The sequence below is a fragment of the Dermochelys coriacea genome, chromosome 7 (assembly GCF_009764565.3).
Source record: "Dermochelys coriacea isolate rDerCor1 chromosome 7, rDerCor1.pri.v4, whole genome shotgun sequence".
Taxonomy (NCBI): domain Eukaryota; kingdom Metazoa; phylum Chordata; order Testudines; family Dermochelyidae; genus Dermochelys; species Dermochelys coriacea.
In genome coordinates this window covers 122,410,269-122,427,247 of record NC_050074.1, presented here as the reverse complement: position 1 = coordinate 122,427,247, position 16,979 = coordinate 122,410,269, and the positions used below count along the sequence as shown (strand labels likewise).

The following is a 16,979-nucleotide window of genomic DNA, read 5'->3' as shown; positions in this document are numbered from 1 at the left end:
TCTGTGCATGTTTTATTGGACTTTGTTACAGGAGGACATTCATTTCTTTCATATTGTTGCAATAGAAGCAGGTCTAACCCTAAGAAAAATGTGCTAGTAACCTCCCAAGAGAAATGAAGATACGTAATTTAGTATGAAGAGCAATAGTTAAGTTTGAAATAGGAGAAAATTGTGCATGAAACCCAACAGTTAAGACGGCAGACAATTCTCCCTACACATTAAAAAAAAAAAAAAAAAAAAAGCCACCTTAACCCTTTCTCTGACATCAGTTTTATGTACAATATGGTTATAATGTCCCTACTTGACAAGCAAAAAGTGGTGGGAGGAGAGAGAATAAATTGGTTTGGATTCAAAATGTGTGGAAATGAGGGGAGAGATTTGGAGAAAATGGGTGAGTGGACTAGGGTGAAGCGAGGGCGTGATCTTCTTAATTCTAATAATCTTTTACTTTTCAAATTGCCCTTTCTCTTTCTATCCCATGGAGCCCTAAAATCTACTTATCCCATTCCTCCCAAATCCACTCCTACTACCATATCCAGACTCTTCCATTTTGTTTTTCTACCAATATATTTTTTTCACCCTCATTTTATAAAATAGTAGGAAAGCTTGAAAAGGAACTGACAGGGATGATACTGCAGAGGAGACTCCCCCTTACTTTCCCCCCACCCCCCAAAATTGACACCTCTTCCACACACAACAGGTGAGCTATGTGAGTTTTGGTAGCAAAATTTTGGCTCATTACCATTATTTCTAGAATTCACACATTGTGGAGTTGTAATTGCTTCATAAGAATAGAAACCAGTTTCCATTCTATGAGCCCTGCTACCTTCCCACCCAACTTTTGCAAAACACTTGTCCTGATTTTTTTCCTTAATTTTGGGGGGGATGGGTTGTGGTCAGATAATTCATTTTCTCATTATGGTTAACATCTTTTCACTTTTTGAAAATTTTTTTTATTTACTTATCTTAAAACCAGCTTTGCCTAAAAATTTCAGTTTTACACCTTTATCCTAGGTGGAAAAAGCCTTACACATAATTATATATTTACAGTAGCAAGGCCCTAAATCTTTATAATTCGGTTTGTTGTCAAACATTTGAAGGGGGGATAGTCCTTGTGATTGTGGTGCTCTGTCTCCCTCTAATGGTGGCTGAGGCCATAACACTTGCAGATTTCTGAACCACTGCATCTTAGCTCAGGCAAGAGGCTGAGGGGTTTGCACCAGTGTCACAGGTTCATTCCCTCCTGATGACAATGCAGCAAGGGGCAGGGCTTTATGTAATGGCCATGAGCTGTGATGTGAAGACATAGGGAACATGAAAAAGTAGAGGTAGTATGGGAGGAAGGGATAAGGACAGGAGAGAACTAATGAGACAGCCAAGAATATACAGCCAGAGCATGGCAATGAAGGGAAATGGGAGGACAGTCACAGAGACATGGGAGATGAATTTGGCGTAGGAGATTGAGTTTGAGCATTGGAGAGAGAGAAGATAGTGAATGGGAAAATGGAGAAAGGTAGCATCCCCATTCCAGAGGCTAGGAAAAGGTAAATGTTCCTCCAAAGTGGGGAAGAGAGGTGACTTGCGCTTGTGGAGTGCATTTAAACTGAATTTTGACCCTCAAATGCTCACCCATCAAGGGGAAGGCAGGTCGCCCTACAGGTTAAATTATCAAGACAGTCCAAACATCTTAAATGTTTGATTAAAACACCATGAGTTTTAAAATGCTCCCATGAAATTTCTGGTTAAGGTTTTAGAAATCCTGGAGTTAGCAATAGTGAAAATGAATCACAACTAATATGAGACTGAGGTAGGGAAACAAAGCAATCCACTCAGTGATGCTGGAGGTGAGAGCAATGGCACTAGGTCTACTTTAGCCCCCAGGATGATGTTGAAGGGGTAGTTCTTAAATGGAGGTGCTGTCCTTAGTTTGGCTCCTGGCAGATTCCTGATTTTGGATGCCATCCTTAGAGCTGCCAAGCACCTGCTGTAGATCTCCTGTTTCCATGGTTAAGCAGTTACCTACCTATCCCCACAAGGGAGGCCCTAATGCAATGGAGAACGGCCTTAAAGTTAACTGAGCAACCAGCTCTGAAGACAGTAGCCAGAGCAAGCTACATGTGGTCAGAACTAGCCAGCTTGTCCTTGGGTGACTAGAGAAGTAGAAAGAAAAGGAGTACTTGTGGCACCTTAGAGACTAACAAATTTATTTGAGCATAAGCTTTCATGAGCTACAGCTCACTTCATCGGATGTATTTGAAGTGAATGCATCCATCCGATGAAGTGAGCTGTAGCTCACGAAAGCTAATGCTCTAATAAATTTGTTAGTCTCTAAGGTGCCACAAGTACTCCTTTTCTTTTTGCGAATACAGACTAACACGGCTGCTACACTCGAGAAGTAGAATCAGGACCTCAATATACCCAGGCAGTAAAACATGGAGAAACTAGAATTACGTAAGTTGGAATTTCTGAACACCTTAACATAGAGGAAAGCTGTCCAACAGTGTAAGAGAGTCAAGTCTATCAAGGCTAAAGTATGTCAAACTCTAAACTTGTTTTCATAAAATAATTTTAAGGACCTGCTTCCACCAGTGCACCATGTGTCAGCAAGAGAGCCTTTGAAGCTCTATTAAATACCTTTACATTCTGTCACGAGTGAGTTACTACTGGTAAGGACACATTTTATGATGGTTTTAATTATTCTTCTTTCACTCAACTATGAAGAGTCAGCCTTATGTTTTATACAAATGTGACAGTCCAAGAGCACTTTACCTCCAACAGGAAAGTAGTATAGTTTCAAGAGCTGAAAAAAGTCACTGCATCTCCAGTTTATACAATCTTATATTTTTCCTATTAAATAATTAAACAATGATGTTTTGTTTGTTTTATTGAATTGTACATAATTGTACATCAACTCCTGTTTCCATTGCAACATGAGGTCCAACACTAACACACATGCCAGCAACCTGCAAAGAGAGAAAAGATTTAGATTAATATCATAACTTTCAAACAAGCAAATGTTGCTCAGTGCTATTAGCTCAGGTATAGGTAGTTCCTCCCCCCCCAACCTGCAAAAAAAACAACACATTAAGCAAATTTAAGAAGAATGTCCTGCGATGTGCCTTGAGCAGAGAATGCCAGTCATGCAGTGGACAGCTGAGCATGAGACCCCTAAACCCTACTTCACTGATCCATTTCTACATCTAGATCTTTTCAAGTATTTTATGTACTAAGGCCAAAGTTTTCAAGTCTAGCTTTTTCATGATAGTTCTCTTTAAAGGACCATGTTTTCCATAATGCAGACTGGACAGTGCTTTGCATGAATGCAAGAGTTTGTCTTGATAAATGTGCTCAGTACATCAAACTATGTTCATATGTTAAGTGATGGTTTTATTTAGCAGTTAAGAACTAAGTACTCCTATTACTGCATAGCACATTTAAAGAGCTCATATCAAATTTGGCCTCAATTTAGGGTTTTTAAAAGGCTATCAGACAATTAATTCTCTCATTATGGCTGAGAAACATAACTTTCTCTCTGAGAAAAGTTAAAACATTGCATTACCAAGTCAAGCACTCAAGATTAGGAAATGCCAGAATTAAGGTTACCTGTGCAACCTTAAATCAACCTACTTGCACCTGCGCATTAGAATGCACCACATTTCCCCTGCTTCTTTCAGTGTAGAGAATAAACAGTGCTCACCTAATGAGCTGCTATTTTGTTAAGTGACTAACATCCATTCTGTGCAATGAATGAGGCAGGGGTCCTGTGGGGGAGAAAAGACACAATATCATGTAATTAAATGGTAACATAACATGAGGCCAAATTAAGGTTGTACAGGCAACCTTAGTTTGGGTATTTCCTAATTCTGAGTACTTGACTTTGCAACTTCAATATTCTTTTAGTGTAGTTGCCTATGCTTTTTAAAAAGCAAACTGAAAAACCCAGAAATGCCATCATGTGGCACCAAATTAACACTCACATGGCTCATCAGCAGGGTTCATCACCACTGCATGGACTTCTGGTACTTCAGCTAACGGATGTAGCTCACGAAAGCTTATGCTCTAATAAATTTGTTAGTCTCTAAGGTGCCACAAGTACTCCTTTTCTTTCAGCTAACGGAGTAACTGATAGCAGTAGGAGGTTGTCATCCTCTGTGTGACCAGCACTAGAGGGGAATGAGACTTGGCCAGGAGGTTTCAGATATTTGGTGACAGCAGGAGAATGGTGAGACTCAGGAATCTTGGGTTCCCTTCAAGTTTCTGGAGGGGTGTGTGCTCTAGTGGCATAGACTCTGCTCATTTCCCTCCCCCCTCCAAACTGTCCCTATGCCAGTCCTGTCTCTTCACACCTGGCTCCTCATCCTGGTCCCATTCTGCACACCTAGCCAGCACCAGGCCCACTCCTCAAGTTTTTTGTCCCCGTCTCCTTGCCCAGTAAGTCCTAGTTTCACCCCTCTGGACCTTGGTTTGTCTGCCCAGCCAATCATGGTTCTCTGCCTGTACTTCAGCTCATCAGATCCATTTTCCCTCTCCCCATACCTTGTTTCCCCTGCCCCACTGATTCTGTCCCCATCTTCTTGCCTAGGTCCCCCTCTCCCATTTCAACCAGCCTCTAGTCCCACTTTACCCTCTGTATTCTAATCAGGCAGCATCCTCCTCCATGCTACTTGGGGCTGGCAGTGGCATCTTTGAGACCAAAGGTTCCCCTTTCTCAGTTCAGGAGTCCAGAACCAGCCTGGCCCACAGCAGCCCAGGGCTGCAATTGCAGGGAGAAAGTCCTGCTTAGCTCCAAACTGGGGCATGTCCAGTGCCGACAGACTTTGGGCAATTTAGTGCTGAAGTCTAAGAAGTCTCTACTGAGCATGTGCAAATTGCAATTTTTCCAAAAGCAGATTTTCACAGGGATGACAGAAAGCACATTCCTGACACAAAAGCCACCTCCCTGCCAAGTTTCAAGTCACTGCTCTAAAACATGTGGCATGCAAGAGCTATTCTAAGAAAAGGTTGCCAGAATTTATTTAAAAAAACAAAACAAAACAAAAAAAAAACCCATGGGAAAAATACATTTTCCCCTCACCTCGTTCAAGAAATTTGCTGCACCATTTTGGCTGAAGTTTAAAAAAAAAATAATTACGTTTGAGGCAGACACCTAGCATGAAAAATTTCACCCCAAACAGTATGGCAAAGTTATAAGCAACTAAAAACAGGCTCTTTCTATGGGAAGTGTCAGGCAACCTAAACGTGAGGCTGGTAGCACCACTTATATAATTCAAGACCAATAGACATGCTTGAGATTTTTTTACTCCAGTACTGTTTAAAAACACTGCAGAGAAATGTTTGTTTGCAATCCAAACATGCTACAGTTTTGATAATGCAGATCAGCCTGATTGCAGAATTGGTAAGAGTGACTAAACCAAAGTGAAACTATTTTTTTTTAACAAGCTCTAAGCTGAAATGGCCAGCCTGAGACGGAGCCAGAATTTACCAATGTACATTGCCAAAGAGCCACAATAATATGTCAGCAGCCCCCTCATGAGCTCCCCGCGCCTCCCACCCACCCCCGCAGTCCTGCTGATCAGCGCCTCCCCCTCCCTCCACACACCTCCGGATCAGCTGTTTCCTGGCATGCAGGAGGCTCAGAACAGGAGTAGGAGGAAGGAGGGCACAGCAGGCTCAGGGGAGGGCGCGGGAAGGGGTGGAGTGGGGGCAGGGCCTGTGGCAGAGCCAGGGGTTGAGCACCCCTGGCACATTGGAAAGTTGGCGCCTGTAGCTCCAGCCTCAGAGTCAGTGCCTATACAAAGGGCCACATACTAACTTCTGAGGAGCTGCATGTGGCTCCAGAGCGACAGGTTGGCCACCCCTGGGCTAGAGGCACATAGCCTAGGCAGTGAAGTTAGATTGAAAATTCCCTATTTTAATCAATCATTCTTGAAGTCAGCAGTAAGAGAAGAATTTTAAATATGTCTTTAAGCCAACAGGGTCTGTTTAGCAATGCATTCCATTCGGGATTGCCAACACTCCACCTCATTTAAATCCTTTCAAAAAAACTTACCTCTTTCACAATGTCCACAATAAGTGATCAATATTCACTCTTTTAAAGAATTAATTTTAAACTTGAATTAAACCACATGATATGCACATGCTTAAGCTTGGTAACCATGTGATCATCACCTGGTTACATTAATAACCTTTCTCACTCCATCTTCTCCCCATCTGCCATCACCCCTACTTGCTAAGGGAGGGTAGGGACTGAATTTCTTTTGGGTGCTATAAAAAAAAACCAGCCACTTACCACTATTTTTCTGTCACTGCTGGAGTTTGTTTTTTAGGCCTTAGCTTGAAATATAAGATGATCATGGCAATGCTTGCATATGTAGCTATTACATACTAGAAAGAAAAAATAAAATTAAAAACTTAGATGCCTTATAAAGCACGTGTGACTGTTAAGGGCAAGTTAACTAGTACATACATTCCTTCTGCCTGTTATGGTGTAGGAATTGAAGTATTTCTGAATACCAGTGAACTTGTGCTGTGTTCCAGAGTCATGTCCTGCCATGGTTGCTGGTCCTAGATGCAATGAAGGACAAGTTAGTATGTGTACATTCAAGTGTATCTGCTGGATAGTTCAGCAGATGACTAGTGCAATGATTACTTCCAGTGTTGCCTCAGCAGGTTTTACATTTGGGGCTGCCAGTGCCAGCTATTAAAACTTTCATTAATTATATTTAACAGAGCCTTGGATATACGTAACACAAGTAGATTCCAGTGCATTTAGGATTGCTCTGTCTGGAAAAAGAAAGCAACTGATTCAAGGCAGAGACATAGGTAGCTATATAAAAGCTATATGAAAGCAGATAAAGGCAAATTAGTAAATAATGAGGACAATGACGAGTCCAGCGGCACTTTAAAGACTAACACATTTATTTGGTCATAAGCTTTTCTGGGTAAAAAACCCATTTTAGATCTGTAGAAAACCCCACTTCTACAGATCTGAAGTGGGTTTTTTACCCACAAAAGCTTATGCCCAAATAAATGTGTTAGTCTGTAGCCACAAAAACAACAAGTGGCACCTTAAAGACTAACTCCTCGTTGTTTTCGTGGCTACAGACTAACACAGCTACCCCTCTGATAAATACCAAGGGTTTTTGTAGATGTCTGAAAGGGAAAACCAAGAGAACTGTGCAACATGGTTATGATTTTTGAAGTCCTTTGGGTTGACTTTTTAGATGTACATTTCCATTCTCCCTATTTCTGAAAATGAAGATTTCTCAGAATTCATGAAAAAAAAAACCCTGACATCCTTGGCCATAGATTCATTGAAAAAGCAATGCACCACAATCCCTAGCCAAGATAAACCTCTGCTATTTCAGTTCTAAATGCTCGTCTGTAAACAGGAGGCAATCCCAGAAATTAGTTTACCAGATTACTGAAAGATCCCACCACATTTTATTGGTCCCTGCCCATGTCTAAGCATGCGTTAGTGATCCTGCACTAATTTCAGTTAACTCAATATTCCTGTAAAGTATTCATCTAGGAATTCTAAGTTTTTCCCAGGACAAACATTTGGTGTTTACAGTAGGGTTCAGCTCAATGCAAACTTGCCACATAATTTTAGTGGTTCACCAGATGAAGTCACTCCATTATCACTGTCAATAAGTGCCTCTTCTCATCTACTGCTACTAACAGAAGAACTTCATCACCAGATTCCATCTCTATCAAGACAGCTGATGCACCGTTCTGTTCCTAATCTAGGTCTCTGGTGTAAACCTGGACCTTCTCCAGTTTTTGGTATGCAGCAGTGGAGAACTCTACCTTTCAGTGCGCTCCCAAAATGCATTTACAGTAGCTTTACAGACTAAGGATAAGGGTCTCCAACTCAGCATAGCTTTGAAAAGGCAGGATCGTCATTCTTCCCACCCTTTCCCTTTCATAGGGGATCTTACACCAACAGTCATTATTGTTAGAAGGTCCTAGACCGAGTTACTATGTCAGATGGTTTGTAGATCATTTGGAACGAAGATATTAATAGGTAGGTTCTGCTTCTTGGACAATTCCAGGTGCCCTCCTTAGCCACTTCTGCTGCACCACGCTCCTCCAGGTTTCATCAGCACCCAGGATGGCTGTTGCCACCAGCTGCACTAAAAAGCCAGCTGCACCCACAACTTCACTTTCCCAACTCATTCCACCCCCGGTGCAACAAGAGGCCCATTTCCGGACCCCTGGCACGAGACTGATGCGATCTGCAAGTTCCTCTAAACCAAAAACTAGTGCAAGTGGGAGGCATTTCAGCTCCTCAGTTCCCACCCTGTTTTCTCCGAGTCTGCGGAAAGCGCCGTTGATCAGCACCGGACTGGGGGTTATTCTGAGGGAGAGGGGACAGCACAGCTACAAGGCTGGGCTGCCAAGAGAATCCAGCCCCAGCTTCACAAGGCACCTACGGACGCTTCGGGGGCCGCTTCGGTGAGTCAGTTTCTTCCCCTCACCAGCGAGGCGCAAACGGATCTCGGCCTCCAGCCACCCAGGGAGGCAGGGACCGGGAAAGGGCAACGCGCCCCCAGGCCCAGGGCTGGATCCCTGTTCAACCCCAGGTCCAGCCGGTCTTCTTCGGCCGCCGGTGCCAATCCCGGGCTGCCCAGCGCCGGGGGGAGGGGGGGGTTTGGCGCGGGTCGGACGAGCGCGGAGAGGGAGCGGGTCTGGGGCTACAACGCGCTCGGGGGGCATCAGCTCACGTGGCTGGGCGGCCCCGATGGGACTCGCGCCCGAGACAAGGGCTCACAGCAGCCCCCTGCGGCGCGGCGCGGCGCCGGGCTCCCTAGGCCGCCGCGGCCCCCCCCCCCGCTGGGGAGAGGCGTTCGCGGCGCCCGCCCCGGGCCCGTCACGCGCGTAGAAACCGCGGCCCGAAACCGCCCCTCACCTTGCCGCGCGCTGCCCTGCAGTAGCCGCTCGGTGCCCTTCGCCGACTCCAAGTCCCCAGGCAAGATGGCGCTGGGAAATCCCGCCTCCGCGCAGACATGTCTCTCCTGATTGGACAACACGGGCCTTCAGGCGGCGGGTGACGTAGGGTGGGGTTTGCGGATTGGTTTTGGAAGACGCCCATCAGCCGATGCTCCGCCTCCTCCCCCTGGATTGGCCTGATGGTTACTATGCCTCCCGGGCCTCTCTTCCCCTTGTGATGAAGAGGTTTCCGCTTGACCTCGTGCTCCCGGGTAGTGCTTCCGGGTCGTGGCGGGGGCGTCCCACGCGTGCTGCTGAACGAGGTGAGGGAGTCTGGCCAGGGAACCGCCCCCGCCCCCCGGCTCCAGCCCCATGGCCCAGCCCCGAGCGAAGGGGACCTCCCCAGGGCCGGCTCCGGGGGGAAAGGGAAGAAGGGACCCTGCCGCGCAGCCCCTAGCAGGGGAGCCCCTGGGCAAGATCCCTCTGGCTCCTTCTCCCCTGCCAGCAGCTGAGTTCAGCGCCGCTGGCCTTGGCCGAGGAGGGGAGCACATGCATTGGGTCCCCTCCTGGAGACTGGGGGGGGGACTGAGTCCCTAGCAGGGCGGGTCACTGGGCTGCGATCCTCTCGGTTTGGGAGCTGGTTTCCCCGCAGAGCTGGGGACGAACGATTCTCATAATAGGGTGGGGTGGATGGCGGGGGGTCTCCCAGTTCTGTGCCCCAGAGAACAGTTTATTCCCTTTTGCACTGGCTCCCATTGACCTGTTTTTCTGTTTGCCTGAAGTGTAATGTACTTTAGATTATTATTATTATTATTATTATTATTATTATTATTTCAGATATTCTTGTTAACTGCTGGAAATAGCCTACCTTGCTTGTCACCATGAAAGGTTTTCCTCCTTCCCCCCCCTGCTGCTGGTGATGGCTTATCTTAAGTGATCACTCTCCTTACAGTGTGTATGATAAACCCATTGTTTCATGTTCTCTGTGTGTGTGTGTATATAAATCTCTCCTCTGTTTTTTCCACCAAATGCATCCGATGATGTGAGCTGTAGCTCACAAAAGCTTATGCTCAGATAAATTTGTTAGTCTCTAAGGTGCCACAAGTCCTCCTTTTCTTTTTGCGAATACAGACTAACATGGCTGCTAGTCTGAAACCTGTACTTTAGATTAGTTTCTCTGCCTTAAAGGGAATTTAGCTTTTATTAGTACAGCAGTTGACTTGGTTAATACCTTTCACCAATGTTATGCTGCTGCCTCTGGAATGAACGGGGGACGGGGAACTATTGAAATGGTGCATAACAGCACCTCACAACCGTTTAGACAGGCAGTAAAGAAGGTCACTGTATACAGCTGAAGCAGCAGGGGTGATGTTGGGGGTGTGTGTATGTAAAATATAATGACTTGATGTTTAGTTTGTCTATGACACTGTGTGACAGCCTTTATGCATGTGCAAAGGGAAGAGCTGTGGCATCTTAATTGACCACAAGTGGTCCGGACCTCTGTTTTATCTAAAAAATGACACGACTGGCAGCCAGTGGCCCCTAACAAAATGCTAAAATGCAGGTTATCTATGACTCAAAAGGGTTAGTTACACCCATGCATCCACTGACGTGTCAACACCAATTCCTGCAGCTATTGTGGTACTGCTGGTTTGAGCCCTGGCCTACACTACAAAGTTTTATTGGTATAGCTATGTCAGTTAGGGGTGTGAAAAATGACACCATCTGTCCAATGTAGCTATGCTGGCCACCTCCATAGATGCATCTATGCCACCAAAAGAGTGTTTCTGCTGGCTCAGCTCATGTTGTTTGGCGGTGGCGGTGTAGCTCTGTCCGTAGAAGAGCTCCTCCTGCTGGCAATGCTGTTACTACAGTAGGGTGGCTCTTCTGACATAGCTATGCTGGCCAAGGCTCTGTAGTGTAAACAAGCCCTGACTGCTTAGGCTTGTGAGTTCTGACAAGATCACTGCCCCAGGCAATATGTCTGAAGGCATGTATTGTTACTCATCTGTGGAGATTGTGCTTCACCTGTTGCACACAAGTGTGCAGATGATTCCTTTATTAGGAATCTCCTCCACGAGTTTCTAAGTTTTAAAGCATCAGGTATACCAGGTTCTCAGTTGTCACTTCACTGAAGACTGATATGGTAATATTTGTGAGTAGGATTCTAGTGAAAAGTTCTGGTGACTGATATATGTGTGTAACCTGAAGAAGAGCTGTGTAAGAATGAAAGCTTGTCTCCTTCACCAGCAGAAGTTGGTCTAATGAAAGATATCATCTCACCCCATTTTGTCTCTAATACATGTATAACTGTCATTTTCAAGTACATTGAAGTGTTCTCAGAGGCCTATATTTTGTCTTCTAAGGCTCTAGATGCATTCAATATTTTATTTTATTTTATTTTATTTTTGTCATTTACTAAAAAAGCCAAAGGAATATTTGTTTCGTTTCCAAGATAATTCCTTCTCCTGTCACTTAAACTCTGATGTCACAACAATTGCAGATTTCCCTCCTGTGTTTTTGCTTCCCCCATAGAAATGCAAACATGACATCCATGGAAGAAAACTTCCCTCGAGGTGGCACCCAGAAAAAACCTTCAGAGGGAAAAGCACCCAGGCGACCAATAGAGCAGGATAACTTATTTGATGTGAGTTGTGTGCACATGATGGATGAAACTCTCCGAGAGCCATTCCACTGCCAATTAGCATAAAGACCTAATTCTGTAGTTCTTACTCCCATTGGCTATGACAGCTTTGTCTGAGTGAGGGCTGCAGGATTGAGCCCCAACATTCATTTTAGTACTCGTGACTGATCTTCATCATGGAATCCATGATTTTCATGACTTTTGACAGATGTCTGACTCTGGGTGAATGTGATGGCAAACCATTTAGCAACCATAATTGATCAGGGTTTAACTTTGAAATATCTCAGTGGTGTCTGATTGCATGTGACCTGCTTTTAGAGGTAAGAGCTTCTAGAAAGATGTGGGCCAAATCCAACAGTGGTGTAAGGAATTGAATTCAGTGGCGTTATGCTGGGGTTAATTTGATCTGATATGTTTCTCTTGTTTCATGTTTCTGTGCCTAAAAGAACAGGATGAATGAGCTCCTCTTCTACCCTCCCCCCCCCCCATTTTAATATATCAATTACTTGGCTATTTCTAAACAAATTGTTTCAGACTTAGCAATGCAGAGCTGCCTCTCTGAGGGCTCAGGCACCGATCCAACAAAACACTTAAACCATGTCCTTAGACGGCTCCTGTGCTGAAAGTTAAGAACCTCCGTAAGTGCTCTGATGAATCAGGGTCTATGTCAAGGCTAAGTTTTGGGTTTTAAGGTTTGGTTGTGGTCTACACTATAGACCTATATTGATATCACTACATTGCTCAGGAGTGTGAAAAATCTACGCCCCATAGCAACGTAGTTATACTGACCTAATCCCCTGTGGAGAGCGCTATGTTGGTGGGAGAGCGTCTCGAGGAGCTAGATTAACTGTGCCAATGGAGAGCTCTCTCCCGTTGGCATAGAATGTCTTCATTAAAACGATACAGCTGCACTGATCTAGCTGTTCCGATGCAGCGTTTTAAATGCCCTCAGTCACTCTTGAGTTTTCTCTGCAAATGAAGGCTCAAAGGTGCTGGTGATTGTTGTTTTTCCCTGAAGGAAAAAGGGAAGGAAATGTCTTTTTCTGCTTGTTTGAACTCAAAAGCCATTGAACGGTTTTGCTCAAACTGGTCAAACGTATTCATTCTTTAACCAGGTATGTTAAGTTTCAGCCCAAAGGGAGAAATTCTGAGAGACCTATATATGACTGAACATAAAGGTTTGCAATAGAATTTCCTTCCCTAACTCTAGCATTTCTCCCTAATCTGGGATGACTGATAATTTTGCTCTTCTTTCGTGGAGCACAACAGTTATTTCTTCCAATTCTCTTGTCTCCCTCCCCCCTCCACTTAAAATCTGCCTTAGACTCATCATGAAGAAGGATCCCAGAAAAGGAAGAGACTCCAAGAAGATCAAGGAAAGCAGAAAAAGATCAAGGCAGAGAAAAAGGAAGTCATTAAAGCTAATGCCAAGGATTTTGAACTTCTCACAGTTGAGGTTTGTGGATGAGGGTTCAGATAAGTCTTCAAGTATCTAAAAGGTTGTTATAAAGAGGAGGGTGATAAATTGTTCTCTTTATCCACTGAGGATGGGATAAGAAGTAATGGCCTTAAATTGCAACAGGGGAGATTTAGGTTAGATATTAGGGAAAAATTCCTGACTGTCAGGGTAGTTAAGCACTAGAACAAATTACCTAGGGAGGCAGTGGAATCTCCATCACTGGAGGTTTTTTAAGAACAGGTTAGACAAATGCCTGCCAGGAATGGTCTAGAAGATAATACTTAGTTCTGCCTCAGTGCAAAGGGCTGTACTATGTGAATTATCGAGGTCCCTTCCAGTTCCACATTTCTATTATTCTATGATTTGTGTATTTTGACCTCCACTGGGTCCAGTGCAGCTATGAGGTTCCTTATCCCTGGGCCTATCTCGGAACCACCAATCTTTAGGTAAGGGACGGCTGGGCTCCTTTTCACAACCTTTCCTTTACTGGCAAGAAGGAGTTCTATGACATGTAAGAAATTGCACATCTTCTCCGGGTCTTCTGCAAGCTAATGAAGGCAAAGCATTAACACTTAGAACCGTCGCAGGATGCAGAATTAACTGCTGCAAAAAGTGACACTAACTGCAATAAAGTTCTGATCATTAAGAAAGGCTGTATACGATCAAATTAATCTCCACGGAGAATTGCACTACTGAGCTGAATGCTTCTGAGGCCTGCTGAGTCTGTATCTCTCTTGGTTTCCTTGCTATCAAATTGGCTATGGTCACTTTTTTTCCCCCTCCATCTGCTGCACACTTCATGATTTTGAACAGGAGCTATTGTCAAACTCTTAGCTCTGTGGCTGCTATTCCATCCCTCCCCACATGCACATGTTTAACCCTTAATGACCTGTTCTCTCTATCACTCCACTTCCTTTGCTTTAAGTCATACCTTAGAAAGGAGTTGAATAAGACAAACATGTTAAGATATGTAAAATACAAAGTGGTCTGGAGAAGGTAGATCAGGAGTGTCTGTTTCACTGTCTCCTGTCACAAGAACAAGGGGACACTCAATTTAATTTTAAGGTAGGAAATTCAAAACCTCTGAAAGAAAACAGTTTTTTTTACACATCATGTGATTAAACTGTGGAACTCGTTTCCACAGTAAGTCATGGGAGCCAAGAGCTTAACAAGTGATTAGATATTTACAGTAGAACCTCAGAGCTATAAACACCTGGGGTGGAGGTTGTTCCTAACTCTGAAATGTTTGCAACTCTGAAGAAAACGTTATGGTGGTTATTTCAAAAGTTTGCAACTGAATAGTGACTTAATAGAGCTTTGAAACTTTACTATGCAAAAGAAAAATGCTGCTTTTAACCATTTTAATTTAAATGAAACAAGTACAGAAATAGTTTCCTTACCGTGTCAAATCTTTTTTTAAACTTCCCGTTTATTTTTTTAGAAGTTTACATTTAACATGGTACGGTACTGTATTTGCTCTTTTTTTGTCTCTGCTGCTGCCTGATTGTGTACTTCTGGCTCCGAATGAGATGTGTGGTTGACCAGTCAGTTCATAACTTGGGTGTTCGTAACTCTGAGGTTCTTCTCTATATGGATCTCAAGAATATCCAGAATTGTTATAATTAATGATGACAAAAATTTGGGAAGAGATATTAAACTTTGTGCTTCAGGCATTAGGATAAGATCTGTGTGGCAGACTGATCATCCCGTGTCTGGTGATTCTTATGTCTTCATTTGAATCATCTGGTTCTGACCTCTGTCTGGGACGGGATACTGGACAAGATGGAGCTTCGTTCTGATCCAGTTTGACAATCTCTGGGCTTATCTTCACTACTGCACTACACTGGTGCAGCATGTAGTGCATCTCCTATGTTGACGGGAGAGTGCTTTCCCATCAATGTAATTACTCCATCTCAACGAGAGGCAGAAGCTCTGTTGGTGGGAGAGTGTCTCCTGCCGACATAGTGGGGCGCAGCCAGCGCTTTAAGTTGATGAAACTTATGTTGCTCAGGTCGTGGTTTTTTCACACCCCTGAGCAATGTAAGGTACATCGACTTTAGTGGTAGTGTAGACAAGCCCTCTGTATTCAATTTGGAATGTGGAACATACAGCTTCCTTCATGGTTGCTCCGTAGAAGGTTCTGCAGGACACCCTGCTGCAAGAGTGTGACAGGTTTCTCTAGTCTCGGAAGCTTATGTCCCCATCAGTCATTCCTTCTCCCAGCACTGACAGTAGGATGGGCTGTAGTCCTGTTTCTAAGGTTTTTTTCTGCTTTCCACTGACCTTTTAAGAGGGCTGCTTCTAATTGCAGTATGTCAGCAGTGGGTTATTGAGTGGCTTGGTAACTCACGGAGGTGCTGATAGTGATTTGTGGCCTGAGTCTGGGTGGTAAAAGGTGCTGAATTTTTCTTGACTTTCAGTGATTTATTTTTCAGTCTCATTAGACACGGTAAATCTGTAGCTTGCTGAGATCCACCGAGTGCTACTTTTTTCTTTGTTCCAGGCCCTGAGTGAGGGGATGCTGCTACTCGGCTGCGTGAAGGAGTCTAACGACTTCGAGTTAGTGGTCAGTTTGCCTAATGGACTCACTGGATTTGTGCAAGTGACGCACATTTGCGATGCCTACAGCAAAATGCTGAATGAGCAAGTGGCCACGGAAGAGCTCCTGGAGGTGAGAGGAGTCCGGAGGGATGGTGTGTCTCCTGGCACTGGGTAAAATAGACTGGGGAAAATAAATGGGGTCTTGCAAACAGAGGCCCAGTGGGAGAACCCAGTTTTCACTGGCGTACAGGAGATTCCGATCCCTTCCCTGTCCTGCTTCCTTGGCCAGTATGGCCTGTGAATGCTAAAGGCAGCATGTTCAATGCACTGCTCAACAGCAACCATCACTGAATACCCCTCTCTGCTTAAGGAGTTCCTACAGCTATTATATGTGGCAGGGAAACTTGAAAGATGAAGCTGGGGATGTGTTTGGGAGAATCTTCTACTTTCCAACCGGGATGCAGAGGACTCTGTCCTCTTCCCCAACCCGTATGCAGCCCTCCCAAAAGATGATCTTCATAAATGATCTGGAGGATGGTGTGGATTGCACTCTCAGCAAATTTGCGGATGATACTAAACTGGGAGGAGTGGTAGATACGCTGGAGGGGAGGGATAGGATACAGAAGGACCTAGACAAATTGGAGGATTGGGCCAAAAGAAATCTAATGAGGTTCAATAAGGATAAGTGCAGGGTCCTGCACTTAGGATGGAAGAATCCAATGCACCGCTACAGACTAGGGACCGAATGGCTCGGCAGCAGTTCTGCGGAAAAGGACCTAGGAGTGACAGTGGACGAGAAGCTGGATATGAGTCAGCAGTGTGCCCTTGTTGCCAAGAAGGCCAATGGCATTTTGGGATGTATAAGTAGGGGCATAGCGAGCAGATCGAGGGACGTGATCGTTCCCCTCTATTCGACACTGGTGAGGCCTCATCTGGAGTACTGTGTCCAGTTTTGGGCCCCACACTACAGGAAGGATGTGGATAAATTGGAAAGAGTACAACGAAGGGCAACGAAAATGATTAGGGGTCTAGAGCACATGACTTATGAGGAGAGGCTGAGGGAGCTGGGATTGTTTAGTCTGCAGAAGAGAAGAATGAGGGGGGATTTGATAGCTGCTTTCAACTACCTGAAAGGGGGTTTCAAAGAGGATGGCTCTAGACTGTTCTCAATGGTAGCAGATGACAGAACGAGGAGTAATGGTCTCAAGTTGCAATGGGGGAGGTTTAGATTGGATATTAGGAAAAACTTTTTCACTAAGAGGGTGGTGAAACACTGGAATGCGTTACCTAGGGAGGTGGTAGAATCTCCTTCCTTAGAGGTTTTTAAGGTCAGGCTTGACAAAGCCCTGGCTGGGATGATTTAACTGGGACTTGGTCCTGCTTTGAGCAGGGGGTTGGACTAGA

At 44.6% G+C, this 16,979-nt stretch overlaps 2 protein-coding genes across 9 annotated transcripts in view; one reads left to right on the top strand and one right to left on the bottom strand.

The window, feature by feature from the left end:
* Nucleotides 1-2,866: 2,866 nt before the first annotated feature.
* ATP5MK (ATP synthase membrane subunit k) lies at nt 2,867-9,055 on the bottom strand. Of its 5 annotated transcripts, none has more exons than XR_006283005.1 (5): nt 8,915-9,055; nt 6,467-6,566; nt 6,290-6,384; nt 3,698-3,761; nt 2,867-2,963 (listed from the first exon to the last, which is right to left on the bottom strand). XR_006283005.1 is itself a non-coding variant. In XM_043519876.1 (4 exons), the coding sequence occupies exons 2-3, from the start codon at nt 6,551-6,553 to the stop codon at nt 6,292-6,294; spliced, it is 180 nt and encodes a 59-aa protein (XP_043375811.1). In that variant the 5' UTR covers nt 6,554-6,566; nt 8,915-9,054; the 3' UTR covers nt 2,867-2,963; nt 6,290-6,291. The 5 variants fall into 5 exon arrangements, 3 of the variants coding, with proteins under 3 accessions (XP_043375811.1, XP_038264053.1, XP_043375812.1); XR_006283006.1 differs by having other exon boundaries at nt 6,467-6,564; nt 8,912-9,049; XM_043519876.1 differs by lacking the exon at nt 3,698-3,761 and having other exon boundaries at nt 8,915-9,054.
* Nucleotides 9,056-9,121: 66 nt separating this feature from the next.
* The window catches only part of PDCD11 (programmed cell death 11), a 45,122-nt gene continuing 37,264 nt past the window's right edge, over nt 9,122-16,979 (top strand). For 2 of the 4 annotated variants that reach the window (XM_043519875.1, XM_043519874.1), the window contains exons 1-3: nt 9,134-9,254; nt 11,467-11,578; nt 15,538-15,705. In XM_043519875.1, coding sequence (XP_043375810.1) covers nt 11,477-11,578; nt 15,538-15,705 — 270 coding nt within the window. In that variant the 5' untranslated portion in view covers nt 9,134-9,254; nt 11,467-11,476. Of the gene's footprint in view, nt 9,255-11,466; nt 11,579-12,899; nt 13,032-15,537; nt 15,706-16,979 lie in introns of all 4 variants that reach the window. The other 2 variants (XM_038410501.1, XM_038410500.1) reach the window with 2 other exon arrangements.